Source organism: Perissodus microlepis, chromosome 14, assembly GCF_051167445.1.
Source record: "Perissodus microlepis isolate ML-2025 ecotype Zambia chromosome 14, ASM5116744v1, whole genome shotgun sequence".
In the NCBI taxonomy this organism is placed as follows: domain Eukaryota; kingdom Metazoa; phylum Chordata; class Actinopteri; order Cichliformes; family Cichlidae; genus Perissodus; species Perissodus microlepis.
The window spans coordinates 26,909,179-26,927,803 of record NC_140474.1 but is presented as its reverse complement, the minus strand read 5'-3'; the positions used below and the strand labels follow the sequence as shown (position 1 = coordinate 26,927,803).

Sequence of the window (18,625 nt, the reverse complement as noted above, 5' to 3'; positions counted from 1 at the left end):
TGGGATTCTACACCAATTCATTCATTTATAAATCGGAGGCTCTTTACACTCCCTGGAAAGCACAGGGCTGAAACAATTAGGATCGTGTGAGGATCTCAAAAAACACAAGCTGTCTTTCCACAAACAAAAGTAAGGAGGTGGCTCTATTGGTTTAGTAAGATCTACTGAGGTAGATTTTGCCTCATTTTCTTCAGTTAGCTGTCGCTGTCAAGGTGAACCAGGTTGAGTACGAACACAAGGTTTAAAATTGATTCATTTGTTTCTTTAAGTCAGTCCAGACCAAGGCAGACGATAAAAACCGTTAAAACTACTACTGTATGTGCACAAAGTGAGGCCAGGTTTGAGGCTCTTTAACTCCAGACATCCTGTGAGTAGCGTCCCTTGGTCATCAGTTTCTTCACGTAATCTACGGCCTGGGTGCGCGTCATGCCTCCCACCTGCTCCGCTATCTCGTAGAAAGCCGTCTGCACGTCTTTAGCCATGTTTCTTGCATCTCTATAACAGGAAAGAAATGACAGTGAGCAATGCATATAAGACAAATAAGACAGAAGTTCTTTACTGTACTTTCACAACTATTTCACTAGGAGGCGCCACATTGCTAAAGAGAATCCAGGCTTGCATCACTTCCATGTAGTGCAGAATTCCTGACTGGCTCCACAGTGTGAAAGTTCACCTAACGAGCTAACATAGTGTTTGTTAACAGTCTGAATGGCCCAGGGGAAAAAGCTGAAGGTTTGGGACCTGACTGACCTGACTGACCTGCAGGCAGCAGGTCAATCAGGTGGTGGGCGGGGTGCAGGGGTCACCTGTGATGGCCCTGGTTTTTCTGAAACAGGAGGATTTGGTGAATGCCACCAGAGTTGGCTGAGGGCAGGTTTAATTACCCTCTGCGCAGCCTTTCTGTTCTCAGTAGTGGCCCCTGCGTACCAAACACCCAAGCAGTAGGACCCACGCTCTCCACTGAGGAGCAGTAGAAGGTCAGCTTATTCTCTGGACACAGGAAGTGCAACTGCTGCTGGGGCTTTTTAACCAGGGAGTTGGTGTTGTGGATCCAGGTGAGATCAGCAGAGATGTGGGTGCCCAGAAACCTAAAGGTGGACACAGATTCCACCTGTCGCTTTGGTTTTAAGGACGTTCAGCATTAGGTTATTTTCTGAGCACCAGCAAGACAGTTCTCCACCGCCGCCCTCTACGCCATCTCATGTCCATCAGAGATGAGCCCAACCACAGTGGCATCTTCTGCATACTTTAATATCACACTCACTCTCTCTCACACACACACGTAACAACTGAAATCTGGTAATTACCCGCAGATGTAGATATGAGCGTTGTCCGTGTGAATCAACTTCCAGACATGCTCCTTATTTTTCGTCAGCAGATGCTGCACGTACACCTTTATTTTGAAAAAACAGAAAAACAATGTTTATATGTGCGTGTCAAAAACCTGCACAGAAAACAGTGTTTTTATCTACAAACAGCTAAACAACCAGACAGAACTGAATGTAAACAATTTTCTTGGTAATCTGGGCTGATCTGAGTAAGATTGTGCTGTGATGAATTTAATCGGGAAGGTACTCAAGTCTAGAATCCTGTTTGTATACGTTTGTAAATTGGATATGGCGAAAGGGACATTACACTGGAAGAGAGGAAACGTTCACAAAAATCATTATTGTACTGTATCAATGTGTAACGCTTCTTTCTGTGTCCTGTTATAGTTTTATGTTCTCTCCATGAAAGTAAGTGACATCTGTATATTTAGAAGCAGCTAGTATTATGTTAATGTGTTGTGGATGTTGGCTTGTGTGTAATGGAGCCATTGTGCTCGCCGATCTGATGCCATGTCACGTGTCGCGTGGGTACACTAGGGTACTGAGACTGATGCTAACGGGGATCCCGATTAAACTGATAAATCAAATGTTTTTCTGCCATCTTAATTTTTCATTTTACCAAAGAAGCAGTTCACATCAACTACTAACAGAAAATCCAGGTACATTTCCCGACTTTGATGTAACAAGACATTGTCAACAGAGGAAATCTGATATAATGCACCACTCCGAGTCTCGTAGGCAGCTGTACCTTATGTTCCTGGTCTCTGGAGAAGGCAACATTCAGCTTTGTTAAGACTCCGTTCTTCTCTTCGCCTTCGAGCTCCTCCTGGTAGATGTAGTCCTCGTTCTTATGTCTGCAGCCGAAATACAGCACGGTCTCTCCAACCTCTTTTCCTATAATCAGATGACAGCCACAGAGCAAAGCAAATGTTAATTAAAAATGTTCCTCTTCCTAGCTCACTGCGTGCTTATGAGGCATTTAGGGGACATCCGTACACAGATACTGACAGAAAGTAACAGTGGATACACTCTCCAGGTTTGCACTAGAGATAGATGATAGCGCAACATGCTAATATAGATAGAAATTCCTTACTATAACTAGTTCATTCATCAGTTTCTTGTCAAGGTTAGACAACATTAGTCCATAAATACCTTGCTGTTTGAGCCAGCCTCTCTCCTGGATGAAGCCCATGAAAGGAGCAATTCCAGTCCCAGGGCCGACCATGATCACCGGGTTGGTGGATTTGAACGGCAGGCGGAACTGAGACTTGCGGATGTACATGGGGACGGCGGACTTGTGCCCATTGTCCGTGACCAGTTTGTTTTTCAGCCAATTGGTCGCAACTCCCTTGTTGGTGCGGCCAGTCTTGGTCTCGTACTCGACCACGACGGCGCAGATGTGGATGCTGTTGGGATGAACCTGCATAAAAGAGAAGAGTTAATAACAGCTCGCTCCTAAAAATCGGACGGCTTATTCAATTCCTTAATAAACATTAAAACAGAAGTATATGACTTTAACTCCTTCTATTGACTGCAGACAAAATGGATTTACTTTTGAAGAGGAGGCGATGGAGTAATAGCGAGCCTGGAGACGGGGCAACAGCTCACACAAGTGGTCGACAGGAGGTCTCAGTGACGGCATATCCTCCAGTATGGCGAGGATGTTTCTGCTGGCATCCAACACCCAGCTCTGGTAGAGGGCCTGCAAATAAGCAGAGAACAATTCATATGAGCTTTGTGATCCAGCTTCTGTTACATTAACTTGATAACAGCTACTCTAACACCACCACTAGACCTGGGGGAAATTTTGCCATGTGACAATCAGCATGAGAACGGATTCTTAGCTAGTGACAAACTCGGACACTAAAAACGCGGACTGAACAGAAGACGAACACTGCTGTCTGTGAGAAGACGTTGGGGAGGGCTTAATCATGAAAATGAGATGGCCAAGGAAGATTGGGACACTTTCACAAGTGAAAATATAACTTCGTTTGAACCAGACGACTTGCAAATCATTACCACCCAAGAAGTTATTATACAAACAGCCTTATATACCTCTCTCTGTCAGTGTCTTTGAACTGCTTTGTTCCGTTTTGACGTTTTTATGCAGAATTCAATAAAATTTGAATTATTTAAAACAAAACAAGAGTGGGGTCAAATTGGCCATCACATGCAATGCTTTTCCTCGAGTTACGCTGACATAGACTCTTTCAGACTGAAGGCAATCTGTCTGCATTTATAAATTAGGCAGCAATCATTTGCAAACCTTCGATAATCTGAGAGTGACTGCAGTCACACCAATGGAGGAAAAAAAACAAACTACGCTATTGTCCAAGTGGCTACAACTGCTCGAGTCTTTTGTACTTCTCTGTTAAGTGCTTTAAGTCCCGTAAAACTGTGGTGGTCCACAACCTTTCAGTACGAGGACTCTGACACAGCAGACACGGAAAACAAAAGGCACTGCTCACCCCACGCCCTGTTAACCAACTGCGCTTGTCATATAGCGTGCTGGAGAATGTCCATGTATACCATCTCTGAAGATCCGTGGACTGCTGCTGAATATTTAACTCTGGACGGTCAGGTCCAAGCTCTTTAATTCTTTTCTTTGACCGACCAAGCTTCAATTAAAACTCAGCCTCAGACCCTCATGACTGAAAAACTTTTGGTCTGTCCCTAGACGCCCGCTTGTCCGGCGTCCGCACAAGGAAGTCGATAAATAATTATATCTGCAAGAACTTAACGCAACGATCTTTGATTACAAAATGGATTCTGGGAGGCACGTGCAGGCAACCACACATGCTGTATACCGCCACTGCCCCGAACCCCCAACTACCACCCATTACTGACCTTGCCCTCGGGTGAGGAGGAGGCCATCTTGCGCATATTCTCCTGGTCTTTGGGATCAGAGGCGTACTGCGCCAGCTCGTAGAGGACGTTGGTGCGAGGAGGGTGAGTGATGTCCAGGTAGTGAGTGAGGGCCGTGCGGTAGGTGGTAGGGCAGGGGAACGGATGCTTCTTGTTGGACTCCTCTGAAACACAAAACAGCAAGGACACTACTCTGAAAACACTTTAATGGTCAACAGCTAACAGAAAACCATTTAAAATGTATCTGGGCGTCTTCAGTGGATTTATGGGTTCACCTTTCTATCACACTAGTGGTAAAAAAGCTTTAAAGTGTGGTTATAGGCCAGTTTTTGTTGTATTAATAAACTGCACGTGGTCTAAATGAGAAAGTTTAAGGTGTGAAATGATAAGAGTTTCACATTTGTAGCCTTATTACTCAACTTTCAGTGATAACGAGCAGTCTTATTCATCACAACTGACCTTTATAACAACAGCTAACTTAAGTATTTATACTACTGCTAAATTATATGCTATATTACTGCTAATAATATAACAGTACCCCTGTCACTCAGACATTAAGTGAGCTGATACTGCAAGTTTGAATATCAAGGGCAGATTTCACTAGACTGTGGGAGGGACGAGCTGTAAGGTCAAGGTGCTCTGGGTCTGTCAATGCCATACCATCAAGGTTATTGAGAGAGATAACCACATCAAGGTCATCCCCAAGTATCTGTCCCAGCTTGTTCACCAGCGCAGAGTCGTTTGTGGGAAAAACTGCAACGTGGTCTCCAGACTCGTATCTGAAATGAGAATGAGAAAAAAAAAAAAAAATTCAGAATTTGAGCTGGATTCATAAAACTAAAAATACATCAGGGCTGTGCATATCGTCGCATGAAATCAGGGAGATAAAGGTTTACTAAGCAATTATCCCATCCAGCCTCACCTGATCTTGGAGCCTGCGATGTCCAACTCCAGATGCATCAGATGTCTGTCACCAGCTTTATTTAGTTTGCGGTTGACAGTCACTGGAGCCAGGAAGGGGTTTTTGGAGTCAAAAGGCCTATGAATAAAAGAGCAGCACTTAAGTATTAAAAAGATTTATTTCTAAGAGAGTAAAAAGTTTAGGGTTGGGGTTTTTTAACCACTAGAGGGCAGAAAGGGTCACTTGTACGCAGTCTGGAGTTTGTCATAAATGCAGGTGAAATGCTAGCAGTGAATGATCGGTCTCCATTGCAGTGATTAGTTTCTGCTACGATACTCACGGCTTCTGGACCTCAAAGCTCTTCAGGCGGCCGATCTCTCCAGTGTACACTTTGTTCATGTTGATGTCAGTGTGCTCCTTCAGCTCGTACTGCCGAATGCTGACAGACAAAACAGACTACAGTTTGCAAGCTGTGCACACGTGGAGACATAACAATTCAATATGGAGTGAATCACAGGAAGTCATCCTGTGTTTTGTGTTTGTAGTTTCTTTTTAGAGATGCAGCAGGACAAAAAACAGCAGGCAGGATGAGAGAAAGGTAAAAATGTCTCAAGGCAACTGTTGCACAATTGCAAAATCAAAAGTCTGAAATATTGAAATGATGATGCATGGCACAAACTGTCCCTGAACTCACCTTGATTCATCTCCTGAGGCTTCCACTCCAAAGTGCTCGCAGACAGCCGGCCAGAACTGCTCTCTCCATGAAACAAAGTCCTCTTCCAAACTAAGAGCCAAAAAAAGCATTATTTTAAAAAGGTTGATAAAGTCTTCAAATGTGCATCTTAAATGGTCTAATCTATCTCAACCCCCAATAAGTGCTGCACCACCCAAAAATGTGGAGCTCACTTCTTTTTAGGCACAGAGGATCCATCAGTCACTTACTTGCCATCGTCATCTCCCATACCAAGATCAAAGATGCGTGTTGCTCCCAGCTGCTCCAGCCTTTTGTCCACATATTTCCCCATTGCATTGTAGTGTTCATACGTCTTGTTGCCCAAACCAAAAACCTGAAAACAGACCGGGACACAATGAAGAGTGGCCAGTACGCGGCTTTGGTTCAGTGCCACAAAAATAACACGCTCGAAATAATCCCGTGCAACTGTGAGATCACTGCAGATGTCCGACCGGTTTTCTACTGATGAAAACCAAAACACAGGAATGTGCAAAAGTCTTGAGTCACACCTCACTTCTTCGTATTTTGCAAAGAAAATGGGAAACAAGTGCAGGAAGTGATCATCAAAAGTCATGACTTTCAGATACTGTTCATCTGCTGTGGATAGTTTTTAGGCATGCCACTTCCTATTTTGTCCTCCACTTGACCTGCTCCCTCAAATTGCACACATGGCAAAATATACACAACAGTGAAAACAAGAAATTCGTTACAAAAAAAAAGTTTAATAGCTTAAATTTTAACCATAATCAAATTTTTCACTCAAATGAGGACATCGAGTCCCAACAATAACACGATGTCACACATGAACGGCGTGACGCAAATCCAGGCTGTGTAGCTGGTGACTCAAATTCCAAGTATCATCATCGTCGTCATCATCTCCACTTATTATTCTTTACTTTACAAAGGTCAGTTTATAACCTGACTGGGCTTTCCATCATGACAGTGTAGCACGACTGGTAGGAAGTAACAGTCCAACATATGACAAACTTCACTGATCTTGCCCAGCGTCCATTTCACTCTCTGCGTTGCACTTTTTAAAACTTCACTTTCAACAAAGAAGTTCTCCTGAAGTCGCTTTTAATTTAACAGAATTTACACGGGCCAAAGTTGAGCATAAAAACTCACAGTGTAGTTTAATCCAGAGAGATCCTCGTCATCATTTTCCTGCAGCCAGTCATAAAAGTCCTGTGCATTATCAGTTGGGTCTCCTTCTCCGTAGGTGGCCATGCAAAAAATGGCGAGTGAGTTTTTAATCTCAGACAGACGGGACAGTTCCCCCTGTAATGAGAGAGAATTGGAGACGCTGAAGTTTAAAATGGATGCAAACACTGATTCTCAATAAGCAGACATTACATCCAACTGTGACTGGAACAACTGATGTGATGAGGTGTGTACATGTTTTATTTATCTAGGAATGAGAGAAGCTTCACTACAAATCATTAAAATCAAACATTTCATGTTTGAACAACGCAGAATAACTGCATTTATCCTCACTGTGCTGTGCATTTCATTCACTGGCAATACTTACCATGCTATACTCCTCTGGATCAGCAACCATTCCCTTCATGCCGTAACGCTGAGCGTCTTTGGACAGCCTGTTAGCAAATTCCTCTGCTGTACCCGTCTGAGACCCGTAGAACACAATGATGTTCTTTCCCTGCACACAAAGATATGTACTCATCATTTACATTACATAATGTAAATGCATTACATCACGAAGTATGTAATCTATTTAAATCTACATAAAATGCATCCTTAGACCTGCGTTTGAACTATAGGACTTCTGCATGAACATCCCCATGTGTAAATCTGTGCCATAAAATAAACTGCCACCTTCAGGACTGCTGAGACAAAAACGGGGGCAAAGTTAAACCTCAGTGGTGGCCAAAGATCCTTCCTGCCACCACGGTGGTATCTGAACTATTCTCTTCAAAAACCACATCAGTTAAACCCCAGCCTTTGCTCAGCTCTGGCTACAAAACAGTTCCACAAAAGTCAAAACATTGTTTGGAAATCAAGAGCTTAATGTGGTCACATCAGCGGGGATACCATTACAGTTATTGTATGCTTCATCCACTCCGCAAGAAGGCAACAAAACTACTCTGCAGGGCCCATAAAGATAATTATTAGCTGGTGAATAACCACAACATTAACTCTGCAAGTCTGGAGCTCATGCGTCTATACAGTGTTATTTTAAAATATGTCTGATAAAGTAGCATTACTTACGGTTTTCTTCATTTTCTCAATGAAACTGGTCTCTCTTGTGGTGGGTGTCCTGGAAGAGATAATGAAATATTACAATTACAAATAAGCAGAGACGACAATCCTTTTACAAAGGTTGAAGACCATTTAGCAGTAACAACCATTGCAAAGAAGCTGATGGAGGAATTACAGCAAGTTTTCTGTCCTCCAAATGGCTGACAGCTGGAGAGGTCAAAGTACTTTTTGTTTTTTTAAGCCTTAGTTAAATCATCAGCTGCACACGTACTCTAAACCTGAACTGAATCAACATTCACGAGCATGACCTCATACATATAATAGGTGGGTACAACGATTTGTGTAGCAGCCAGAAGCTTTGGATGTTTGGGACATGAGTGCAAAACCTGCTGGAGACAGGACATTCATACAGTCAGTGGCCCCTTTGTTAGGTACACCTTGCCAGTAGCTAGGCTAGACTGGTTTTTGACTTCAGAACAGCCTCAATTCTTAATGACATGGTTTAAAAAAAAAACTGGAAACTTGCGCACAAGTGAACTCACTGTTATGTTTAAGAAACAGAAGAGCAGCTGAACAGGTGTACCTAATAAAGTGGCAGATGAATGTAGGTTTGCACATTGAAAGATTTCCGATGTGCCATGTTCTGCCTTAACCCTTGGATGCACAACCTACCAATACCTACACTCTTCCATGAGTCAAAAATGACCCCAAATAAAAACAACGCATTTTGCTATAAACTCGGTTGTTATTCTTCAAAATCTTTAAAACGAAGAGTTGTAATATTTTCATATTTGAGGTATTCCTCATAAAACATGATTGTGACATGAGGCCCTTTGCATTTTTATTTATTTTTTCATTAATTTTAAGAAATTGCAGTTTTTGTATCACTTTTGTATGCTTGCTCGGCATATACTACAGAAGCTGGGTTTTCCCTCTGAAAGGCACAAGTTGTTCATCCACTGTAACACAATCACTGAGGATGAATTTCTGCCTGCAGTTGACCAGGAACAGGCCCCATATGTAGTAGAAAGCTGCCATGTGGTTTGTTTTCAGTCCATAGGCTCTGGTCCTCTTGTCATCAAAGTGCAAGAAACTGCGAATATCTTTAAATCTTTGAATTGACATAGTGGCCTTGTACAATGGGTTATGCAGAGGACTCCCAAAAAGCACACCGACTGGTACATCCCAGTTCGTCTCATTTCCTGCAAGAATGGTCAATCAAATGAAGGCCAGGAGCTTATGTTTGATTACATTTTTCCACTCTTTTCCCCTGTCTGTGGCTACTCTTCGTGCCTCCATGTTTGTGCATGTCAGCACCTCTTCGATTATATTATCAGACATGAACATCTTACATGCATCTATTGGGGAGACTGTACTAGACCCAGGTGCAAGCCCTGGCCGACTAATTCAGAATATTGTGGCTAGAGCAGTAAGATGGGCCCATTCTGTTAGACTAAATATTTATTTCCTCATCAGAGGACTCCTCTGTATCTGACTGGCCTTGTTCAGTGGGGGGGACAATAGTCAGGGTCCTCTATATCTGAGATGTCAGATTCTGAGTCAGTGCCTCCGATGGGCTCTTCATCCCATCCGTCCTGGATCATTTGTAGGCCAAGGTCCACAGCTGGCCTCATAGCAGCCATGTTACTTTAAATATTAAAAAAAAAATCAGAAAGGACAATGTTTGAAATGCACAGGAAACTATAAACAGGGCTGCACATAAATGGTCCGCAGGTGCACATTTGCTGTCAAAATAAAAGACGCGTACCAGATAAGAAGTTGGGACGCTCGTTTGTGTACATTAGATGTTCTGGAGGAGGACAGACATTTGTTCAGAACTCTTAAAGATGTCAAAAAAGCAAGCTCCGTAATCAATTACTTTGGTGTTCCTCCACCACAAAAGAGGCACGTATTCTCTGAATTTCCAGGAATACTTTTATTTTGACAGCGAATGCGCACCTGCGGACCACTTATGTGCAGCACTGACTATAAATCATGTATGTTACTGTGTAAAAATTAATTCCTGATCCATCAGAAGTGTAAGTGGGACAGTCAGAGTTGCTAAGAATGAAAGTTCCATAGAAGATTCCATAGGAACTGCTTGGGGTCATAAGAGTGGGGTAGTGATACAAAAACTGCATTTTTTATAAATTAATGAAAAAATAAATAAAAATGCAAATGGCCTCATGTTACAAACATATTTTATGAGGAATACCTGGAATATGAATAAATTACAACTTTGCATTCTAAAGATTTTGAAGAAAAACAACCCATGAGGTCATTTTTGACCCCACGTGTGCATCTAAGGGTTAAAGGATGACTCTCGGAAGAGGATTGGTCCAGCATGATACACAAACACACGAAAACGAATCTGTAAGTATGCTGCCCTGCCCCGAGTCAAAAATAACATCAACGCAACACAAAAACAGGCGGAGAAAAACAAAAACAAAACTAAAAATATAGGATCCCACATGCTAAGGAGAATTTGGTTTATCATCACAAATGAGTTAAACATAATGTATTAAAATGACTTATTACAGCAACAGAATTTGAATTTAGAGTTTGAATTTAATTGTATTTGTATAGCATATTTAACAACAACAACAACAACAGGTGCCTCAAAGTGCTTTCTATTGTAAGACTCTACAATAATGCAAAGAAAACAGAAAACCCCAACAATCACATGACCCCCTTTGAGATTTGGCAACCGTGGGAAGGAAAAACCCCCCTTTAAGAAAAGCCTCTGGGAGGCGCGGCCGGCCGGCATCTAGACTGAGCTCGTCACTGAGCAAATATTACCTACGGAAATAGGGAACGATTATACACTTAGAGCCTACAGGTGGATACTGGGGTAGTGGAGGTGTTGGTAAAACACCCAACAACGCAGGGTGGCAGAACCACTTAAATACTTTGAGGAGAATTAAGTGTGTATGACACTCAGTGCAGCGTCACTTCACTCGATTACTTAAAGGCTTCTCATTTCTGTTTCATACTGACTATTTTTAAAGATGGGGATTTTTGTTTTACTTAAGGACACATTTTTTTTTTAAGCTTAGTAATGCATTTACTGTAAGCTGACACAGTTTAAAAAGAAATGTTTCGCAAGTCTTCACCAGTCTCAGTTGATGCAATCCTTACATCAGTGAGAAGGCTATTACACAAGCATTGCTCAGACCAATCGTCTGTAGACCCACAGATGCATTCATTACACAGTGCTCAATATATAATGTGTTACAGCAGATGATTTAAACTCTGGGTTCATATTTACCAAGTCAGTCACTAATGGACTGAAACATTTAAATAACAGCAGCACGCAGCAAAATGAAAGGCAGCACAGCTTCATTCAGCATCAAAGCCCTGAGTGGACATCTGCACTGATAAAGGAATACGCAGGCCACACATGACTACGAGCATAAATACTAATGCAAGATGAACACACTGTTCGATTGCCATGATTCAGGAGGACAAGACCTCCAGCAAAGCCATTAACGCTGAGCAGCAACATATTGATTTGACAAACTCTATGACGTAAGACAGGTTTCCAAAGTACACTGTACTCCCAACAAAGGGCACAAAAAACCCAATACAACCTCAGTGAACCTAACCCCTGCAGTGTGTGTGGGATTAATGTTGAACGTGTAATTATATATTAAAGGAGAAAAAAAACAAAACAAAAAAACAGGTTCATTGAGTTTTTCCTCTGAACCAAATTGCTGATCAAAATTAAAAACAAGCCTTTGCACTGAAGCGAAACCCTTCCTGACTGCTTCAGCAGGATCCGTTAGACGTGTTGTCAGTTCTGAACCATCCGCCAAAAGGAAGGATTTCTGTGTGAAATTGCAAAACAGCAAGGTTACGGGAGTTCAAAGTCAATGCAGTGGCCGGTTACATTATAATACATCAGATATACACACGCAGCAAAGGCTGTGACTATGAATCAATCTCCCCACCCTTGCAGCCTAAAACACAAATAATATCAGATAAAATGAAACGATCAGGATCAATCACCAACAGGTGTGGTGGATTTACTAGCCAGCTGAGGCGTAGCCTCAAACCCGACAGAGCCTCGACCATATTTTAAGGATGGCCGTAGACACTCACTGCATCACTTTCAACCTCCTCCTTAACACAATGACGATGACTTGATCCAAAGACCTGCCACCGATTTTCACTCTTCAGTGAAGATCTTTCAGGTTCGGTGTCACATCTTTGCTGGATTTGCTCCATAAGAGATGCTGTACATCTTGTGTAGATAGGTATTGTTTAGACACACGTCTTTTGTTTTCCCACTTACCCAGTACTCTCAGATTTTTAACACAATGCAGAGCACATGTGCCAATTTTTAGCTCTTTGAGAATCTGTCAAACTGTTATTGGCATTTTGTGCAGAGTCAACTAAAGAAATGGGAACAAAACTGGTTCTTTGTGAAGATGTCTACCACGTGTAGACAACACTGGCTCATCCCTTATTATGCTTACAAACAAAAAACATTCCCCTGAAAATGGTCAGAAACAGACACTGGATTGAAAATTACCGAAACCCCCCCCCAAAAAAACCTTGAAAAACCGGGACAACTATCGCTTGAGACCACAACAAAATAAAATGCAAGGAAGTCTGGCTTCTTGAGCCACGGGGCGATTGTGGCTCAAGAGTTGGGAGTTCGCCTTGTAATTGGAAGGTTGCCGGTTCGAGCCCTGGCTAGGACTGAATCAAAACAACATTGACCTCAAGGCACTTTATATTGTAAGATAAAGACCTTACAATAATACAGAGAAAATCAAGGTTTGTCACTTGGTGACAGTGGGAAGGAAAAACAAGAACAAGGCTCAGGTAGGGCAGCCATCTGCCGCAACTGGTTGGGAGTGAGGGGAGGGTGACAGGATAAAAGAAAGACTGCGACTCCAAATAATCAAGCTATAAGGGCGATCGTGGCTCAAGAGTTGGGAGTTTGCCTTGTAATCGGAAGGTTGCCGGTTCGAGCCCCGGCTTGGACAGTCTCGGTCATTGTGTCCTTGGGCAAGACACTTCACCTGTTGCCTACTGGTGGCGCCAGTGTCCGGCAGCCTCGCCTCTGTCAGTGCGCCCCAGGGTGGCTGTGGCTACAATGTAGCTTGCCATCACCAGTGTGTGAATGGCCTTTTTTTTTTACCATTTCTTGTGTCAAAACAAACCTCCAACCTGCTGCTCAGTAATTAGCTGCACAAATAGAAATTAAGATAAAGAACCAATCCAGGACGTTTTCCCCTGATCTTGATCTTATGACGCCACAACCAATGAATGACATGCATTTCCATTCCTTTCTATTTAAATGTGCCAGTAACATGGAAACCGAGCCGTATGCAAAGTTGATATAAAGAACTAAAGCAAACAAGACTGTAAATGTGCAAGTGACCTGTGCGGTAAAGGGAAAACAAGAAAAGAAACAGAGCAGCCAATAATCAAATTGGACTTGCAGTCAAATAGATATTATCTCCGTCTTACATAACCTCCAGAAACAACGTATAGCTTCTTATAGCACTCGCTTTAACGTCTTGAAACAGACAGCTAAGCTTTGTGTGCAGAGATTTAACTGAAAACAAGCTACTACTCAGTGCTTACAAATTACTTCCAAATGCGGTCTGTGCTATCAGCCTAATCGGCAGGCAGCCAGTGGCAAATGTTACAAAAAATGTTACATCATCCTTCAAGTAAGCAGCATTAAAAACACACTGCATCATGCTTTGAAGCAGTAAATCAAACATGTCACTGACCTCTCAGCAGCATCTCTCCTGTCCTCTGGCAGGGAGAAGACGCAGCCCATGGCATGCAGCCCTGTAGCTCACCACTGCCACTAGCACCGCTGGCTAGGCAACACCGGGAGCCGCCACGCTCAAAAAAAAAAAAAAAAAAAAAAAAAAAAAATCAAAAGGGCAGGATGGTCCAGAGGTGCGAGATGGAAAAGTAACACCAGCCCAAAAAGTCAGAGAGATATTTACAGGTTTGTAGAGCGGCCCGACTTCCCCTTAGACGCTTCAAACACAATCTGAACTCAGCTTCTTCCTGTACCGCTCTGTGAAACCAGCAGCTCTACACAACTCCACAGACACACACATGCACGAGCACAGCAGCTTACAAGCCCTTAGAGTGTCTGGCAACCGCTGAGAACACAATGGTGGGAAACTGACTTTCCCATAAAATCCAGCCGAGCTGCAGACCCACACGTTTGACTCACACACAAACACACTGAAGCGATCTCGGGCTGAAAATGCCTTCCTGCTCATCCCCGCCCCTTTTCCTCTCCAGCCTCAGAGGTGTTAGGAGCAAAAAAGTCCAATCTGAGAATTTGGCTGGTTATCAGAGCAACTCTTCAGTGGACCACTAAAGGAGAAAAGAGGGGGGGGGGGGGGGGGGGGGGGCGGCAATGAATGGTATGTTTTTCCCCTGAAGTATCCCCTACCCCCACCTAACAGGAGGAGAGAGGAAGGGGGGGGGGGATGTCATTTCCATGGCAACCTCATTTATCATAAAAGGATTTCATTTGTGACATGGCCCTCCAATGGTGGAACAAGCTCAGAGCGCACTCACACACAAACACGCACCCACGACGAGGGGAGGGTAACAAGCAGCGGTGGGGATGATTTAAAAGAAAGAAAAGAAATTAACTGGACAAAGAATGGATTGCTTGTCTTCAGCCTCAACTTTCCACCTTTGGAGAGGGCTCACAAAAGGGAACTTGGCGCGCCTGCCTAGTTCGTTCTCCAGGGAACTTTCAAAATGGGTTCAGGGCCAAAAACAAAAGCACAGGAAAGAGACAAAACTACGCCCCCTTCATAGCAGTTAAGCAATCGCTGCCCCTTTAAGGGGAGGAGAGACCAGCTTTGAGGGTGTGCTGCCCCCAAACTCCCTTTTCTTTAGGCCCGCCCTCAACAAAAACATGTTCTCCAGGGGTCATTACCTCCTTTCCAACCAAATTCCTGCTTTAACACAAATGGTCAGGATTTCCTTTTGCTTCATTTTCTTATTTTTTTCCCCCTTCACCAAAAAATAAAGTAAAGAAAAATAAAGCTTATGCCTGGAAGTGGACAAAAAAAATAAGAATAAAAATAAAAAAATGTGGCCAGTGCAAGGCAAGTCCAAGCCTCCATTACGCCATCATGGGGGAGAGCAGAGTGAGTAGTCTCTACAGAAAATGAATGAGCCTTCCCCAACAGCTGTGGTCGGATGGAATCACTTTAACTGTGACCCTAACTCAACTGGATGTAACTTGAGAGGAACGCCCACTCGTGGTCTGCACAGGCTTGTACCTGGAGTGAACAGAGTGGGGAGGGGAGGGAGGGCTCAGAAGAGAGGAAGAGGAGCCAGACAGAACGCCTGGGTGAGTTTATGGGAGGACAGAAACTGTGTGAAAGGAGAGGGTGAGAGAAAACAAAGGTCACGAGTAGTGAAACATTTACTACAGAGTCCTCAGCTGCTCTACCGTAAGGATGTCACGTTCTCTGAAAAAAAAAAAATACATACAAAAAATACATTTTTTCCTCTTAAAACTGACTATACAACTTTAACACATTTCTTTCATATCAATAAAAAACAATTTGACTAATTGCATTTTTTGAAAGTAGATTAAAACAATATGAAAATTAGGGATCATCTGATTCGGCTTTTCTGGTTGCAATCTAATACCGATACGTGTGGATATGTGCAGATACCGAGTACACAGCTAATATCAGGGTTAAAGTATGTGAGGAAGTGGCTGGAAATCATCCTGTGAGAGGAAAATTCAGACACCTGAACTACAAACCAGGATAATAGCTTATCCAGACTTAATCCTGGGTTTCCTGTACTAGGAAGGTGGTTCCCTTCTTAACAGAGTATATCGCTATAGAGCCCTCCCGCTCTGGAGTAGATTATGTTGCAGATTAGAGAGCAACAGGTATGAAAATCCCACCTGCAGACCAATCAATTCTCTAGAAAACAGAGTCACTATTCGTAGAAGACCCCTCAGAAGCCTGCGAAGAGAACGTGTAAAGTTTTTCAGCTGCATCTAAGGTTTGTGTTTTTTCTGTTGGCAGCAAACATTTGATCATTTTATTTTCCTATAAGTATATGATCCTACAACAGGACATCCAAACTGTACTTGCTGACATGTCAAATTTGTATGTAGAGTAAGCCCATTTGATATATTTACTTCCAAGCCCTTAAAAACATCAGCAAGTCTGCAATTAAGAGAATAAAACTAAAACTGTCAGGAGGTTATGTCCTAAGTTTCAGTTTATAATCATCTGGAAGCACCATGTTTTCACTTATTCTTTTATTTAAAATATCTGTTAGCCCTTTCATGCATGAATTATAACAACCTCAATCAGGATTTTTTTCTTAAGCAAAGTTAAAAGATTTATTTATTTTTTTTTTACTTTTAAGATGGGACAGTAAGCTTCAACGTTTAAATGTATGCAGTTTAAAGTTTGAGACATCTAATGCGCAGCCGTCACCTTAGAAATCAAAAGCAGCACAGACAACGCACTCTGCCATAAAATAATTAAACAGAATTAAAATGTTTATTTTATTGCTCTGTACGCTAGCAATTCATCTCTTGTAGGGGTGAAATGATACACAAAATTCACGGTTCTGTTCGGTTCGATACTTTGGTGTCATTTTTTCGATACAAAAAAAGTTCATGCTTTTTTAATTTGTCATTTATTAAAATTATAAATATATATTTTAATTCAAAAGTACAGTTTTTAAATTTAATGTTGCTGAAACATCAAAGTAATAAAAAAATAAATCTCTGATCGAGAAATCACTCATCTTTGGAAAAGAGAGTTTATTACAGAGAAATGTCTCTTTCCAAAATAAAAGCTATACTATACGCTTCTCCTGGGGTATATTCTCAGCAGCATATTAAACATATCAGGTCCCCATAAGGAGAATCATGTGCTAACGGCTGTCTAAATGACTCGTGTAAAGTTTGTAGCATGCGTGCTTGTTGTTTTTGTCTGCTTCCACTTGTCTTTGCACTAGGATGATGTCTGCGTAAATGTGCAGTCATATTTGTTGTGTTCCCACTAGTGCTGTCAGCGTTAATCTGAAATGACGTTAACGCCACAAATCTCCGTTAACGAGCTACTGCGGATCGCCCCGTGCGTGGGGCTGGACGGCGTCAACACGTTAACGAGCAAACTGCGCTAACGCAGTAGTTCCCACCCATGTAATTGAGCATTATGTGGCACATCTGACATACTGTTTTACTTTTGTCCATGACGCCTTACCTTCAGGGTCATACTTCACATGAAGACCAAAATAGTTCCAAAGGCCAGATCTGAATGAGGGTGGCGGAGGTTCAATTTGCCATGTTGCAACGAGCTTAGCTTCTGTCTTGCTAGCTTGCGCTGCGCTCAGTGGATCTGCGCTCGACAGTGCAGCCTAGGCGGAGTAGTCGAACGCAGATCCACTGAGCTGTCAACACAGACAGCATCGTCAGAAGAAAAGTTGATAAAATAAATTAAAAATTTTGTATTGTTCGATACATATGCATACCGAACCGAAAGCACTGTATCGAACGGTTCAATATTGATACGAGTATCGTTGCACCCCTAATCTCTTGTTCTTTTTACAACAGTGTTGCAGTTTTTTATGCTCTTTATAGATTTTTAATCACCATCTAATAACATCTCTGGAGCAGGTGGCGCTCATAGGGATCGTTTTCTGCAGAAAATGAGTCATATGTGAAACACCCCTTAAAAGTGATTACTTGGTGCAATACCACCCCGGTCATGTGAACATGCAAAGGTAACCCTGGGTTAACTTAGTGATCTGATAACTGGCTTCGTGTGACTGTTTAGGCTGATTGCCAGTGTTAGGGTAAGTGATTCCAGATAACGGAAAGATAAGCTAAATATGCTGAACTCACAACATACTACAGGGTTTCCTAAGCATAAAATAAAATGTAAGAAATAAATACATCTAAGACTATAAGTTTGCTAAAATAATCAATAAAAACTGGCCAAGGAGGAATACAATCAAAGAATGAAATGTCATGGTCTTAGTCAACTGCACCAGTATTATACCTTAATTGCACCAGGCCTTATTTGGATCAAACTGAGAGTCAGTGAATGGATTGTGTATCGACCCATTGTAATTGACAACCAATCAAGCTTTCTGGGTCAGTATCATACCCAATTAAAATATACCTGAAGAGATGTAATAAAAAAAACAAATTAAAAAAGAAGCCTATGTTTAATCTTCATTTTCACTGTGCATTTGTAAATTCATATCAATCTTTAAATGTTTAGAATTAGGTCTAAAAAACAATAAGTTATTAGATAAAGATTAAAAAAACAAAACAAAAAACAGATGGCATATAACACAGATAACTTATACAACACAGTCCAACACATTTTTTGCCAGGTTAAGGTGATAAGAAGCTGAAGTCTGCCAACACAAGACACATGATTAGTTTAAAGACCAAAGGTTTATCCACCAGCACAAATCATCTGTGTGTCCCAGTAAATGTCCTCGTTAATGAGCTCATTCAGCAAACAGCATTAGACCCAGTCCCTGGATACATAAATGCAACTGCAGCTAGAAAGAGCAGCTCTTGATGAG

The 18,625-nt window shown here is 42.1% G+C and overlaps 1 protein-coding gene across 2 annotated transcripts in view; it reads right to left on the bottom strand.

Annotated features, from left to right (window-relative positions):
- Nucleotides 1-18,625, bottom strand: part of porb (P450 (cytochrome) oxidoreductase b) — a 20,139-nt gene that overhangs the window by 1,065 nt on the left and 449 nt on the right. Inside the window, exons 1-15 of one of the 2 annotated variants that reach the window (XM_084950431.1) lie at nt 13,795-14,405; nt 8,054-8,102; nt 7,356-7,484; nt 6,953-7,105; nt 6,037-6,161; nt 5,789-5,878; nt 5,435-5,533; nt 5,116-5,232; nt 4,854-4,972; nt 4,176-4,357; nt 2,881-3,030; nt 2,481-2,748; nt 2,077-2,222; nt 1,308-1,393; nt 1-495 (exon numbers count right to left, since the gene is read on the bottom strand). The exon at nt 1-495 is cut by the window's left edge and continues 1,065 nt beyond it. In XM_084950431.1, the coding sequence (XP_084806557.1) occupies nt 351-495; nt 1,308-1,393; nt 2,077-2,222; nt 2,481-2,748; nt 2,881-3,030; nt 4,176-4,357; nt 4,854-4,972; nt 5,116-5,232; nt 5,435-5,533; nt 5,789-5,878; nt 6,037-6,161; nt 6,953-7,105; nt 7,356-7,484; nt 8,054-8,102; nt 13,795-13,844 (1,908 nt within the window). In that variant the 5' untranslated portion in view covers nt 13,845-14,405 and the 3' untranslated portion in view covers nt 1-350. Of the gene's footprint in view, nt 496-1,307; nt 1,394-2,076; nt 2,223-2,480; nt 2,749-2,880; nt 3,031-4,175; nt 4,358-4,853; nt 4,973-5,115; nt 5,233-5,434; nt 5,534-5,788; nt 5,879-6,036; nt 6,162-6,952; nt 7,106-7,355; nt 7,485-8,053; nt 8,103-13,794; nt 14,406-18,625 lie in introns of those variants that run through there. The other variant, XM_084950430.1, reaches the window with a different exon arrangement.